This window comes from Humulus lupulus, chromosome 7, assembly GCF_963169125.1.
Source record: "Humulus lupulus chromosome 7, drHumLupu1.1, whole genome shotgun sequence".
Lineage (NCBI taxonomy): Eukaryota > Viridiplantae > Streptophyta > Magnoliopsida > Rosales > Cannabaceae > Humulus > Humulus lupulus.
This window is the reverse complement of record NC_084799.1, coordinates 15,216,520-15,232,325: the sequence shown is the minus strand read 5'-3', so window position 1 is coordinate 15,232,325 and position 15,806 is coordinate 15,216,520. Positions and strand designations below refer to the sequence as shown.

Sequence of the window (15,806 nt, the reverse complement as noted above, 5' to 3'; positions counted from 1 at the left end):
TGCCAATTTGTAGGCTTGTTAGCGTGCCTATTTGTAGGCTTGTGTGCCTGTTTGTAGGCTTATTTTGTGTATGTCTATTGGTTGAATTTGGTCTGGTATAGTTTCGAGGAATATAGATGATATAGTTTGCTAAGATTTAAGGTGGACTATCAGCCAAGCTTAATTTTGTAAATCAACATAAATTATAGAAAATTCGAGAATGGAACAATGATTTTGGATATTAATATAATACTCAAAACATTTACAAAATGCCTTTTAAAATCCAATTCTTTACATTTTTCAATCAAATTTGGAGTTTCCTAATTCTAGTTATTAAAACAATAAATAGTAGAAAATAAATAAATATCTTTTATTTTTAGGAAAAAAGAAATCTCACTAACACATATCAAAATAATTTTGCGTTTTTAAGTTCAGTCATAATTTGGATCAACAACTTTGGATATTAATATACTATTCAATTATTTCACAAAATGTCTTTTAAAATCTAGTTTTTACAATTTCAATTTTATATGAAGATATCTCTAAATGAATTAAGCATTTTAATTGTAATAATACGTTTTATTTCAACTATTAAAACAATAAAATAATTCATTATTACTTATTTTTAGGAAAACTATAAAGCATTATTACAATAACTAAATTCATAATAAGACATATTCATTTTAGCAAAGAAATTAGCCTTAAATAGCTTATTAAAATTAAAACAATCAAAATTTAGAAAACAAAAGAAACCACCTAAACATATTTCAAAATAACTATTTGTTTTTAAGATCAGATATAAAATTAAATTAAGTTACATACAAATAAATAACATAATAATAAGAAATTCGATTATCCTATTGATAATTATAATAAATACGTTCCATAAGGAAATCAATCTTTAAAATATAGAAGTGGTAGTCAAAGGAATCCACACAATCAGAGAAATAAAAAGGAACAATTATATACTTAATAAAAACTTAAAAACGAAGAACAAATGGATCCTTTAACGTTTAAGTTATAACCAGAAACTGGAATATTGGAGTTAGAAATGGAATCAATATCTTAAACATATTAATTTATGTAATAATAAATTGTTTCCTAAAATCTTAGCTGTACCATCAAGATTGATATCAGTAAGGCATATGTTACTGTGGATTGGAACTTTGTAGAAGATCTGCTTAATGCTTTAAACATCCCTGGTAGATTTGTTCAACTGGTGATGATTTGTATCAAAAGCACATCTTACTCTCTTCTTATGAATGGTAAGATTCAAGGAGGTTTTCAAGGTGCTAAAGGTCTTCGTCAAGGTGACCCCTTATCCCCTCTGATCTTTGTTCTGATTATGGAATATCTGTTGAGAAGTCTTCTTCAAGCTGCTAAGGACTCTAATTACAGATTTCATCCTCTTTGCAAAAGTTTGAAGCTAATAAACTTATGCATTGCGGATGACTTGATTCTTCTCAGCAAAGGGTCCAAACAGTCCATAAAAGTTCTAAAAGAGGTCTTGGATGGTTTCAGTGTTACTACTGGGCTCCATATCAATGTCAGCAAATCTCAAATCTTCTTTGGAGGGGTTGATCCCAGGGAGAAGGAGGAGATCATTAGTGGAATTGGTTTGGCTGAAGGTACCTTTCCTTTAAAGTACTTAGGGGTGCCTTTAAGACCAACTAAATGGAGAGCTGAAGATTGTGGGATTATCATTAAAAAAATCAAATTGAGGCTTCACACTTGGGGAAGCAGGCACTTGTCCTTTGCTGGCAAAGTTCAACTAATACATTCTGTATTGCTTGGACTTCGAAATTATTGGATGAGTATTTTCATTCTCCCTCAAAGTGTTACTAAAGAGGTAGAGAATCTTTGTCGAGGATTCCTTTGGGGAATGAATGGGAACAGAAGCAGAATTCATGTGGCCTCTTGGGAGAAAGTTTGTCTTCCAAAATCTTTTGGTGGTCTCGGGTTTAAAGAGGGGACCAAATGGAATCAAGCTATTCTAGCTAAATACATTTGGGCTATCAATGAGAAGAGAGACTTACTGTGGGTAAAGTGGGTTAACAATGTTTAACTCAAGGAGGTTTCCATATGGTCTTATGAGTTAAAAATGGACACAAGCTGGTACTGGCGCAAACTATGTAGATTGAGACAAAAAATTTCTCATTCTAAGATCTCGAAGGCAGGAAGCTCGGGTAAGTTCTGTACTGCTGCTTTATATAACAGTACTCTTCCTCCTACTCAAGTCAACTATCACAGGGCCATTTGGAGTAGTCTCAACTTGCCTAAGCATCGTTTTGTGCTATGGCAAGTGGTGAACTCTCAGCTGTTAATGAAAGACAATATGAGTAAATTTCACATTGTCTTAGACTCTATGCTTTGTCCTGTTTGTGGAGACCAACCTGAAACTCATCACCACATATTTTTTAACTGCTGCCTCTCTCGAAGGGTTGTGGAGCTAGTGTTTAAGTGGCTGGGATTCAGAGGTTGGCCTATGGACTTCGATGGTTGGTTGAGTTGGATTTCCCTGAAAGCTACGGGTATCGTGAGACTAATTAGCATAGCAACTATTGCAGCAACTTGTTATTGTTTGTGGCTGAACAGGAATAGGTGTGTTTTTGAAGACTATTCCAAAACTGATTCTTTGATTGCTATTGATGTACAGAGTATAGTGACTCACAGGTTATTCATTGTAAAAAATAGAAGAATGTCAAGACAAGAGAGAGATTTTATACATAGATTAAATTGTAATTAGGTCCTGTTTGTTCTGAAGAAGCAGCTTGTTGCTTCTTTTGTTTCAGTTTTGGTGAGTTGAGGGTGTATTTTGCTGGTTGATTAATGAAGTATCTTTCTTCTTGATCAAAAAAAAAAAATTATCGCCTAAAAATTATACAATTAGGTATGAAATAATTTATTAATATTTCTACGTTATTGACCTCTTTGGAATTCATAAGCAATTAATAATATAATTAAAAGAAAATGTGTTTCCCTTAAATAGTCATTTAAATAGAATCATAATCTTATCACATTAATATATGTAATAATAACTTGTTGCCTAAACATTTTACAATCAGATATGAAGTAATCTGATAATCTTCCTATGTTATTGATATTTTTTGAATTTCATAAGAATCAAATAATATAATTAAAAGTTAATGGGTATCATAAAATAGTAAGTGAAATAAAATCAATATATGTAATAATAACTTGTTGCCTAAATTTTTTACAAATGGGCATGAAAAGTTGTTAATATTTATTGACATTTATAGGAATTCAGAAGCAATTAACAATATAATTAAATGATAATGGGTATCATGCAATAGTCAATGAAATAGAATCAAAATCTTTACACACTAATATATGTAATAATAACTTGTTGCCTAAAAAGTACACAAATAGGAATGGAATAATTTGTTAACCTATGTTATTGACAGTTATAGAAATTCAAAAACATTTAATAATATAAAGATAATGGTTATAATACCTTAGTCAATGAAAGAGGAAATTTAAGAATATCTTTTTATGGCTATTTCCAATAAGTTTGAGGAGTATAGAGGTTATAGAATGCTAAATCTTTTAAGTTTGATTATTAGCTAAGCCTAATTTTATAAATTAACATGAATCTAAGAGAATTTTACACTAAAGCAATAATTTTGATATTAATATACTATTCTACCAACCTACTTAATGCATTTTAAAATCAAAATTATACAATATTCAATCAATTTTGGAGAAATTTTTAAATTAATTAACCATATATTTTGTAAATTCACGATTTCATTAAACTAAAACTATATGTATTATAAAAATAAATATTCCTCGTTATTAGAAATTTTATATGGCTATTATATCATAATTGATTTCATTATAAGACACTATCAATTCCGGCACTTTAGTGTGTGACACCCTAACACATTTTGAAACAAATATACGCTTTTAATTTCAGTTACAAAACCAAATTAATTTATCATAAATAACTTAATAATCCTATAACATTATAAGAAATACAAGTATCTATTTTATAATTATAATAAATACATTCCAAAAGGGAATCAATTATTGAATTAAATGATTTAACATGTACATAAAGGAATCAAATCAAAAAGGGTAATAAAATAACGTAAGATATATACTAAATAAAAATATAAAAAAAAAAGAGGAAATGACTTTTTATCTAAGAGTATTTAAGGCCCAAGTATTGTATTTATTCCTAATTACTGATTGGTAGATAACGCCCAACTATTGTAGGAAAGTTTTAAATTACATTTAAGAGAAATTGTATACAAGAGTCAAACTAGAAATCCAAACAATTAACTAAATTCCTAACATAGAAATAATGCTATTAATGAAAATCCCTAAGATTAAGAAGCTGTTAAAGGAGTAAAGAAGAATTTCAGATACAGAAATCAGTAGAGTGTAGTAAGAGGTTTTTTACTTTTAAATTGAGAATAAATTACAAGACAATTATGGTAATATTATCAAACAAATATTCTAATAGTATATTCCTTTAATGAAAATTTCTTAATATATTTTAAAATATTCAAAATTAAATTTCAATTCTCATTGCCTTTACAAATATTACAGCTATACACAAATATCTTAACTTCAAACCCTACCATCTAAAAGATGAATTCTCCAAAACACACTCCTACAGATGTTCTGCAGCTTCATCCCCAAGAACTCGAAGTAATTTCCACCCCCTCCCTTACTACAGAATCTGAAGAAATTGACCCTCCAAACGTTATCTTTGGTAGAATGTTAACGAACAAGCCATTCCAGAGGAAAAATCTGAAGAGCTTCTTCCAGGCCCTATGGCAGGACAGGTCAGGGGTGATAATTGAGGATTACACTGATGATATCTTCATAATCACCTTTGAGTCAAAGACATTGATGAATAGAATCCTAAAGGGTCAACCGTGGCATTTTTCTGGTCATATCTTCGTCTTGATCGAATCAACTGGGACAGATCAGATCTCTACGGAGGATTTTCAATACATTCCTTTTTGGATTCAGATTCATGGAATCCCATTGCGAAACATATCCTCACCATTAGCACTACCACTGGGGGAGAAGATAGCCAACTCTATTGGAAAATTCCTTGAGTTTGATCCAAGTAGGCGGTATATCTTTCTGCGACTAAGGGTTCTTTTAGATTCCTCCCAACCACTGTCCAAAGGAATTTTCTTAAATCTAGACAAAGAAAAGGACAACATATGGGTCTCCTTCTGATTCGAGCGTCTCTCTACATTCTGTTACTACTGTGGATATCTAGATCATTTCCAGAATGATTGTGGTGCTCTTAGAGATGCAATCGATATGGGTTTTAATCCAACCTTACAGTACGATGAAACACTAAAAATATCTGGTTTGACGAACATGATTCCAATTGCTTCCTCAATCTCTCCCTTGGCCTATGGATCAAAGAAAAAATCTATGGCACAACGTGCTAAATAGGCGGCTTTATCTTGTGCACAACCCTTATCATTGGATTCGTTGGTTAAACGACAAAAAATGGGAACAATAGGTAAGATTCTTATCGTTATTATTTAAAACTCTTAAAATTTTCTCTACAAATCATAATTTGCTTTATGAATGATATATAGGAGAAAACTGTAGAGTCCAAGAACTTTACTTAGCAAAGATAGATAGTAGTATTATAGTATTAATAGCATTATCTTTGTAACTGTGGATTTTTTGTTCAGACGGGGAATTATTTGGACACTCATAGTAGTACTTATAGATTTTCTAAGTTTAACCTATAGTTTAAGAATATTAATGTTAACCTAAGGTTTGATTATATGACTGATATTAAGGATAATATTTATTATACTATAAGGTTTAGATAAGGACCAATAGGATTTTAAGCACATGTTATGTATGGATGATTAAGGATTAAGTATTTTGAGGATTAAATTTAATAAGGGTAAAAGTTTGAATGCTATAAGGTCAGCCAGCAGCTTTGAATACGTTGAGGGCTTAGTCAAGGCTGTTTACTCCATTCAAACTTAGCTAAAAATGTGTAATTTCGTGTTTAATTAATCAGCGTGTGCCGATATATCGCAGCTATAGGGGGCGATATATCGCAGCACGTAGATACGGAAAACACGAGACGATGCACGACAGTCTCGGGCATACTGGCCCAGGCGATATATCGCCTACAGGGGGCGATATATCGCCTCCTTCAGCATATTTTGAAACATTTTGAATTTGTTTTCCATTCAGCCATTCAACCTCTTGATAAGTCCAGCACCTTTTTGAACGAGTCTTCAGCCTCTGCTGAACGATTATTCAAATTATTTTCACCTAAAAAGCTATTATTTTTATCCAAGTAAAATTAAGATCCTTTCATTCCTAAACTCTATAAATAGGACCTAGTACCCAGCCATTATTCACCTTTTACTCTAAGTTCAGAGGCTGCAAGTGCTAGGAGAGTGTGAGAGTTAAACACTTGGGTGGGGAAATCATAAGCTTGATCATCATAAGCTTATCAAACACTTGGGGAAGTAAGGTTTCATAGTATTTCGGTTCGAGGTTTAGATTGGTCTACAAGTCTTCAAGGTATTTCTATACCCTAGTTCATTGGTATTATGTTATTTTCTTTCTCATAGTCTTCTACTCAGTCTTCTAACCTTATTCTTATTTTGGTTAGGAAATCTAAGAACTTTCACATAAGTTTTTGGTAAGTATGTTTCTCCAAGGTTTAGTCCTTCCATTCCTTTCATTTCTCTTTTTCTTCTATAGACTCACCTTTTCTTAATGGTTATTAGGAGTGTTCCAAAAGTCCCAACGCTGTCCTCTTACCCCGGTAACTTTGGTAAGGAAAATAGGATAGAATCTATATGTTTTATGCTTATGTAATCTTATGTTTTATGCTATGAAGTATGTTATAAAATATGTTATGAAATATGTATGTTTGTAGGCTTGGGCATATGACCCATTTGACTAACAAGACCCCAAATAGATTATGGGCATATGACCTACTTAGCTAGTAGGACCCCACTAATCTCATGGGCATATGACTTGTTTAGTCTATGGGACCCCAAGTAATAATGGCCATTATAGTATGTGTATGATAAAGTGTTATGTTAAGTTTTTATGTTTCTTATGAAATTATGTATATGAACTATGTGTTAGATTTTTCCTTCCTGGGCATTAGGCTCATTCCTTTTTGTTTATATGTGCAGGAAAATAGCTATAGTGGCAGTAAGATTCATGGATGCTTGGGAGAATGTGTATCGGTGGTGAATGGAGTCAAGGAGTCGAGAGTTCGATTTTCGAGGATGTAGTCTTGTTTCACCTTTTTTTTATGGTTTTACATGTATTTTTCCGCACTTTCTATGTAATTCCTTTTATTTTAAATTATGTTTTGTTTTTAAGACAATGGGATCCCATATCCTACTTATTTTATGTAAGTAACTCTTATTTCTACAAGTTTTTCCAATAAAGTTATGGTATTTTCGCAAATGTAAGTTTTATTAAGGATTTGTATGTATAGTTTCGTTAATGGTCCAAAAGTCTAGAGTAGTGGGTCATTACAAAAACTCAACCTCCTCGAACAGACAGACAGGTTCAGAGATTGCTATAGGAAATATGAAGAGCAATAAGCAAAAGGAGATATCTTTGGACAATGATAAAAACACCACAACACAGACCAAGAAGCCACACAAAGAAACATATATGCCAACCCCCCAAGCAGTTCTTACAATCTCTTCCCGGGATGTGCCTGTTCACAATAAAGGAAAAATGAAAGTCCCAAGAGCATGAAGGAATTGCTTTAATGATAAAGAAGATAAGAATGATGGTTGTTTTTCTATTTTGTTAGTTCATATTTTGGATTTTATAATTTCAAATAATAATATTGAGTATTTGAACTTTCCTTTCTTCCCTTTTTTTTTTCTTTTTTTGTCCTCATTGTTAACTTTTGTAAGAGGTTTCTTGGATTGATTTAATAAGAACCATGGTTCTAAAACTTTTATGGTATGGAGAAATATTTTTAATTTTCTATTACATATTGTTGTGTTTATGGATTTGGATTTTTTGTTTGGGAAGTAAAATTTGTTTTGATTCGATGGCAATGTGCAGATTCACTTTTTTTTTTCAAAAGTGGGAATGAAACTGAATTTATTATGAGGAAGAATTATTTCTATTTCCAAAGAATGCTTAAACAATTTTTTATTTAATATAAATTTTTATATAAATAATGACAATTAAAAATGAGAGGAGCTGGAAGAGTGAAAGTTTTGCAATATATTAATGTTAGATTTGCATATATAAAGTTGTTTAATTACTATACATATATATATAAAGTTGTTTTTTTTGAAATGTTAGATATGTCTTTAAATTATGAAAATCAAAATAATAGTGGTCTAAAAATTGTAAAATAACAGTAACTAAGAGAATGTATGTATATCAGCAATATATAATTGATAGAGTGGTGAATAAATTTAAAACAATATATAACTCAAAACTCATTTAAAACAACTTGATTCACATACATTTAGAAATTTTCACAATATTAGATGGAGTGGTGAATAAATTTAAATTATATTATTTGATTCTCATCTTTAAATAAGAAGAAATAGTCAAAGATAGGTATAATAAATATAATAAATTAGAATATTCATTATTTACAAATGACAATTATGATGAAACTGAATTTATTATGAGGAAGAGTTATTTTTATTTCCAAAGAATGCTTGAACATTTTTTTCTCTAATATAAATTTTTATATAAATAATGACAATTAAAATAAAATTAAAAATGAGAGGAGCTGAAGAGCTAAATTTTTGCAATAAATTAATGTTAGATATGCATATATAAAGTTGTTTAATTACTATACATATATATAAAGTTGTTTTTTGAAATGTTAGATATGCTTTTAAATTATGAAAATCAAAATAATAGTTGTCTAAAACTTGTAAAATAGTAGTAAATAAAAGCATGTACGTATATGAGCAATATATAATTGATGGAGTGGTGAATAATATTAAAACAATATATAACCCAAAACTCATTTAAAACAACTTGATTCACATTCATTTAGAAATTTTCACAATATTAGATGGAGTGGTGAAAATTTTAAATTATATTATTTGATTCTCATCTTTAAATAAAAAGAAATAGTCAAAGATAGGTATAATAAATATAAAAAATCAGAATATTCATTATTTACAAATGATATCAGTATGATAAGAAAAAAATTTATCATAATAAATTGCATGAAAAATGAAGGAAATATTCATAATTACTTATGATATGAAAGAGATCACTATTAATTTATATTAACTTCGTGGAAAAAATTTCTCTAGCCTACAACAATTATAAATAAAATAGCAGATATCACAAGCTTGGTCCAAAGTTTCCACTAGTCCCATATTCATTTTCTCTCCAAAGTTTCCACTAGTCTCATATTTGTTTTCTCCCCAAATGGCTATTGCTAGTTGGAATGCCAAAGGACTCAATGGAGAAGAAGCTATGAGGCAATTAAGATTCCTCATAAAAAACAATAGACCGGAAGTAATTTTTCTAATGGAAACAAAGCTTACTAAAGATAAGGTAGCAACAATGTGTAAGCAACTCTCTTACAATAATGGCTTCGAGGTCCCAAGGATAGGACTAGGTGGAGGGTTAATGCTGCTATGGAAAGAAAATGTAGTGATCTCAATACAATCATCATCCTTAAATCACATAAGCTGCTTTATAAGTTTTGATAATCAACATTTGTCTTGGCACTTCAATGGCTTTTATGGTCACCCAACAGTATCCAATAGACATATGACATGGGAGCTCTTACAACATTTGCGAATAGTAGCACATGGGCCATGGTTAGTGATGGGGGATTTCAATGAAGTTCTAAGTCAAGCTGATAAAAATGGAGGAGGGCTGCGAAATGAACACCAAATTGAAGCGTTTCGAAACACACTAGAGGTATGTAAATTACAACCCTTGGATTATAGAGGTAATCAATTTACTTGGCAAAGATTTTGAGAGGATGGCCTCTTAAAGGAGAGGCTGGATTGGGCAATGGTTAACGAAGAATGGAAAGATAGTTTTACTTCAGCCTCTTTAACACATCTATACTTCTACCATTCAGATCATAGAGCGCTTCTCTTAACTCTTCAAAATGAAACTGGGTCCGACCTTTTAAGAAACAGAAAAAGACCTCGTTTTAAATTTGAAAATCTATGGTCAAATGAGTCAGAATGCAAAGAAATTATAAAAAAGTGTTGGAAACATTTTTCTTCTTCCTCCTCCCTTCTCGCAACTATGAGTAATATTCAGGCGTGCTTAACTAACTTATCCACATGGCACAAGTCAAAATTTGGATCCTTATCCAAAGACATCAAAGAAATCCATTCACAAATTATCCGTTTGCAGAATTCACAAAAACATATGGAAGACCATAGTGAGTTACGACAAACAGAAAGAAAATTGGATGATTTATTGCGCAAAGAGGAAGTCTTTTGGCATCAACGATCCAGAATACAATGGCTAAAAGCACGAGACCAAAATACAAAATTCTTTCATCAAGAGGCAAGAGAGCGACAAAAGAACAATTTAATTAAAGGTTCTATAGTTGATTTTACTTTATATTTTGATCTTCAAATATCTTTCACAAAATGCTTAATTATTGAGTGGTGAAATATTGGCTAACAAAGTCTATATAACAATTAGGGATCCTTTCAAGGCACAGTAATAGATAGAAACGAAAGAAAATCAAGGAATAATTATAAAATAAAGATACAAAAACAATAATAAACTAATATTCCTTGATCATATATAACAAGATATATATCATTAAAAAATACAAGCTAGAATGGGCAGGCCATAAAATTTTTATTTATGAAAATAACATTTCCAATATTATTTGATAGGCATTTTCAATGATGGAAACGAATGGTGCACAAGTGATAGTGAGATCAACGAGATCACAATGAAGTTCTACAATTCTCTCTTCACTTCTTCGTCTCCTTCAGAAGAAAAAATTGAAGAACTATTACAAGGAGTTCATACTTCTGTTTCAGATAAGATGAACGTGAGTTTAGAAGCCCCATTTTCCTTGGAAGAAATAAAAGATGCAGTCTTCTCTATGCCTGTAGATAAAAGCCCAGGTCCAGATGTATGAGTGCACTGTTTTACCAAGAACATTGAGATAGAGTTGGCCCGTTAGTATCAAAAACTATTATAGAATGCTTAAATGGAAGTGAAGATTTGTCTACAATTAATTCAACATTGGTTTCTCTTATTCCAAAGGTGAAAAATCCAGTTGCTATCAGTGATTTTCGACCAATCAGTCTATGCAATGTCCTATACAAATGCATTTCTAAGGTATTAATTAATAGATTAAAACCATTCCTAGCTTCACTCATCAGCTCAAAACAGATTGCTTTTGTCCCAGGAAGACTCATTACAGATAATGCACTTATTGCCTATGAGTGCCTTCACAGTTTAAAATCTAAGAAGTCAGGGAGGAAATTATTCGCAATAATGAAATTAGATATGAGCAAGGCGTACGACAGAGTTGAATGGATTTTTTTGGAAAAAATGTTAATTAAGATGGGATTTCGACCTTACTGGGTTAACAAATTAATGAAATGCGTAACTTCAGTCTAATATTCATTTCAAATTAATGGAGTAATCTATGGAGAAGTAATTCCATCAAGAGGGTTAAGACAGGGGGACCCTCTAGCACCTTATCTTTTCCTGGTTTGTGCAGAAGGTTTTTCAGCTTTAATACAACAAGCGGAAAGTAGAAAGGAAATAAAGGGACTAAAATAGCTAATACAGCTCCTTTCATTACCCATTTATTCTTTGCGGATGACAACCTCATTATCGTCCAGGCATCTGAGAGATCTCTACAAACTATACAAAACATTTTTTCTCTATACTCGACATGTTCTGGACAGGTAATGTTTTAAACCATTGCAATTAAATTCTGGAAGACACAATAAAGGCATTCACTAATAACTAGCACCAATTAGAGACATCAATTCATATGTTTTTCCAATTATTCAAATATAGCTATAATTATTATCTTTCTTTTCTACGCAGATGATCAACTTTACAAAGTCTTTATTATATTTTTCTCCAAATACTTTGAAAGAGATTGCCACTTTGTATACATCTTCTCTAAATATGCAAAGAACTTATTCTATAGAAACATATCTGGGTCTACCAATGTTGGGAGGTAAAAATAAGAGAATTTTGTTTAATTCAATAAAAGACAAAGTTTGGATGACGTTACACTTATGGCAATCAAAGCTTTTTTCTCAAGCTGGTAAAGAAATCTTACTTAAAGTTGTTATCCAAGCTATGCCAACTTATCTAATGTCATGCTTCCGTATACCAGAAGGTTTGTGCCAAGAAATTGAAAGAATACAAGCTCGATATTGGTGGGGTTCTACTACTGAACAAAAGAAAATTCATTGGCCCGCTTGGCATAAAATGTGTAGACCAAAGTGTGAGGGAGGATTGGGATTCCGTGGTTTTATTCAGTATAATCAGGCACTTCTGGCAAAACAGGCTTGGCGATTACTAATAAACTCTACATCCCTTCTTGCAAAAGTATTCAAGGCAAGATACTATCAAAATACAAGTATATTGGAGGCTAGAGAAGGTCATTATCCTTCAATAACATGGAGAAGTATCATCTGGGGTAGGGACCTTTTACGAAGAGGATTGCGAAGACGTATAGGAAATGGAAAAGAAACTTTGGCCTTTAGTGATCCATGGATCCCAAGACCTCCATCTTTTCTCCCGAGTACAATTGATATATCTGATCCCCTTAGAGTACATGATCTCATTAAAACTCCTGGTCCGTGGAACATGATACGAGTCCAACAATTTTTTAATGCTGCTAATGCCCAAAACATCTTAACCATACCTCTAACTCAATTTGATCATCCAGATTCATGGCTCTGGCACTATACAAATCATGGGAACTATTCTGTCAAAAGTGGGTATAATCTAGCCTCAGCTATGGACACTGCACTGCCCTCTTCATCTGTTACATTATTAGCAATGTGGTGGAAGTCCTTTTGGGGAATCAAAATACCACGTAAAATTCTACATTTTGCTTGGAGAGGCTACCATGAAATTTTGCCCACTCTTAATGGTTTAAATCGACGCAATATCTCTACACACAGTGTTTGCCCACTATGTGGTTTTGGAGAGGATTCTAATTCACATGTTGTCTTTTGGTGTCCTTCCTCTAAAGAAATATGGGATTAGTGGGATTATCCTTTCATGTCACATAGGAAAGAAGACATTTCCTTTAAGGAGATTCTACTCTATGCCTCTGAAATTTTGGAAAAAGAAAACTTTCAAAAAATGCTTATCATAGCTTGGGCAATTTGGTTTGAGAGGAATAAAAGAACCCATGGACATCCAACAAGACAAGGACACCAAGTGTTTGAATGGGTAACCCGATATTGGGATTCGATAAGAAGTACACAGAGAACGACGAAGCAACCCATACAAAATGAAAAATCTACAAATCAAAGAAGAGAAGATTCGGGGAATCAATCCAATATCTTATCAGTAGATGCTGCATAATCTAACCTGACAGAAACGATAGGATTTGGAGCAATCATCCTCTCCCCAGAGAAGGAAGTTATTGCAGCTTTATCTAAGGCCTTAAAAAGTAAGTGTCGTTGTTCTTTAAGTTAAAACTTAATACAAAAACTCAAAATTAACTGATAAGAAGCATTCCTATAAGTGAGCAAAAAAGGTAAATAGTTATATCGATCTTTGGAAACTTAACCAAAGGGATTAAGGTTATCTTATTGTTCTCGAGGGAGGTTTTGTTTATAGTTTTTTCAATTCCTATGAAATTCCTTAGTTTTGTTTTTGCCTAAACTCTCTTATGAATTATTTTGCAGGAATGTTGTCAGCCTTTCAAGCAGAAGCTATAACACTGTTGGTCGCACTCAATTGGGCTCAAAGTCTTGGAATTCAGCTGGATGTTATCTTTTCTGACTCCATTTCTCTTGTCTTGGGTTTAAATAATAACATAACATATCAAAATGAACTGGGGATTATTTTTTCAGATATTAAAACTTTATTGTCTAATTTTTGGGGGGCATGTCTGTTGACTGTATTTTTAGCCAACGACGTGAGAACGTCAATAACGACAAGCCTTCAAGAGAATGTAAACGACAACAGACAGTTTAATAAAGAAAATAAAGAACACACAAGAGATTTTTATAGTGGTTCAGCCCCGATTGTCGGTAATAGCCTAATCCACTTAGAGTTGTGATTTATATATCTGTACTCAAGATCAGATGGACTGAGCCAACTGAGTTTCTTCAGTACTGATGGCAAAAATACAAGAATTCTCTCTCTAGAATGCTCAGACCCAATTTTCTCTCTCTAGAATACACAGACCCAATTTTCTCTCTCTAGAAAGAAGAAGCAGAAGAAGCCCCTCTCTCATCCCATAAGCTCTCTATTTATAGGCCTGAGATCTTCAACTGATATCCCCTTACGATAGGGATATTTTATTATTCATCTTATATTTATATTACAATAAATGTTTAAAATACAACTGATTCCTCAATTTGAGTGAGAAATGAGAGATTCCCGGTGCCTAGACCAATTCTTGTTAGAGTCGTTCCGGGGATTTTGACGTAGTCTCACATGCATGTTGATTACTCCTTCAAGCTTTCCTTGGACCAAAGGTGGTATATGCATGGCTCTCCTCGGACCAAAGGTCATGCAAGCTTGGCTCCTCACCTTGGGTAGGTCCGAGGCAATTCTCTTGTTTCTCACCTCGGACAACTTTGAGCATACCTCCTCCATTCAAGGTCCCTTCGGACCTTGTGGCCTTCTCCCGGACCAAGGTGGTCCGAGGCATCCTCCTCTTGCCTTCTCCTTGGACCAAGGTGGTCCAAGGCATCCTCCTTGACATCTCACCTTGGACAAGCCTGAGGCACTCCCCTTTAGCATCTCCCAACTATGTCTGATCGGACATTGTGTAGGCTCTCCTTGGCAAAATCTAAGTCTCCATTCTTGGCTTGCATGGGACTCCTCCTCCTTAGCTAGCACTCCCCTTTAGCATCTCCCAACTATGTCCGATCGGACATTGTGTAGGCTCTCCTTGGCAAAATCTAAGTCTCCATTCTTGGCTTGCATGGGACTCCTCCTCCTTAGCTACTTACCTTGGACACGTTCAAGCCAACACTTAGGAAACCTTGGGAGGCTTACCTCAAACACATCCTTGGGGTCTCCTAGGACCACATCCTCCTTGGGGTCTCCTAGGACCACTTTCTCCTTGGGGTCTCCTAGGACCACTTTCTTGAGTTCTCCTAGGATCATTCTCTTGGGGTCTCCTAGGACCACATCCTCCTTGGGGTCTCCTAGGACCACTCTCCTTGGCCTCCTAGGATGCATTCTCCTATTTTTTGGGTATAACAATCTCTGTCACATGTTGGCCGAAAGTTTAATAATCTGGCCCATGAATTGGCAAAGCATACCCTTAGGCTAGACGATGAGTTTTGCTCGTCGCAGAAAACCCTTCCAATTTGTACTCTTTTTCCATTACATTCATTAATGGCTATTTAGGTTTTTTACCCCTCGAACTATTACCACTACCGTATCGAGCCCCCTAAATTTTTCAGGCCGTTAAAAATTCCCCTCGAAATATTCACAGTAATGTAAAGAAGGACTTCCGTTAACTTTCAACACATGTGGCTAACAGAAGGCTGACATGGCTGTTTATATGCTGATGTGTCTTGGTCATGTCAGCGCCATGTGTGTAATTTTAAAATTAAAAAATCTATAATCATATTAAAAATTAGTGAATTAAACACTAAAAAATAGAATTAATAAATTAAACC

General features: G+C 33.1%; 1 protein-coding gene across 1 annotated transcript; it reads left to right on the top strand.

The window, feature by feature from the left end:
• The first annotated feature begins 2,080 nt into the window (after positions 1 to 2,080).
• LOC133791416 (uncharacterized) lies at positions 2,081 to 2,805 on the top strand. Its single transcript, XM_062229346.1, has 2 exons — positions 2,081 to 2,652; positions 2,772 to 2,805. Exons 1-2 carry the CDS (start codon positions 2,081 to 2,083, stop codon positions 2,803 to 2,805), a joined length of 606 nt encoding a protein of 201 aa, XP_062085330.1.
• The last annotated feature ends 13,001 nt before the right edge of the window (positions 2,806 to 15,806 follow it).

Coding starts and splice junctions, on each gene's coding strand:
- LOC133791416 (XM_062229346.1), top strand. CDS start 2,081: ATGGACACAAGCTGGTACTGGCGCAAACTATGTAGATTGAGACAAAAA. Junction 2,653..2,771: donor CAGAGTATAGTGACTCACAG/GTTATTCATTGT, acceptor CTTTTGTTTCAG/TTTTGGTGAGTTGAGGGTGT.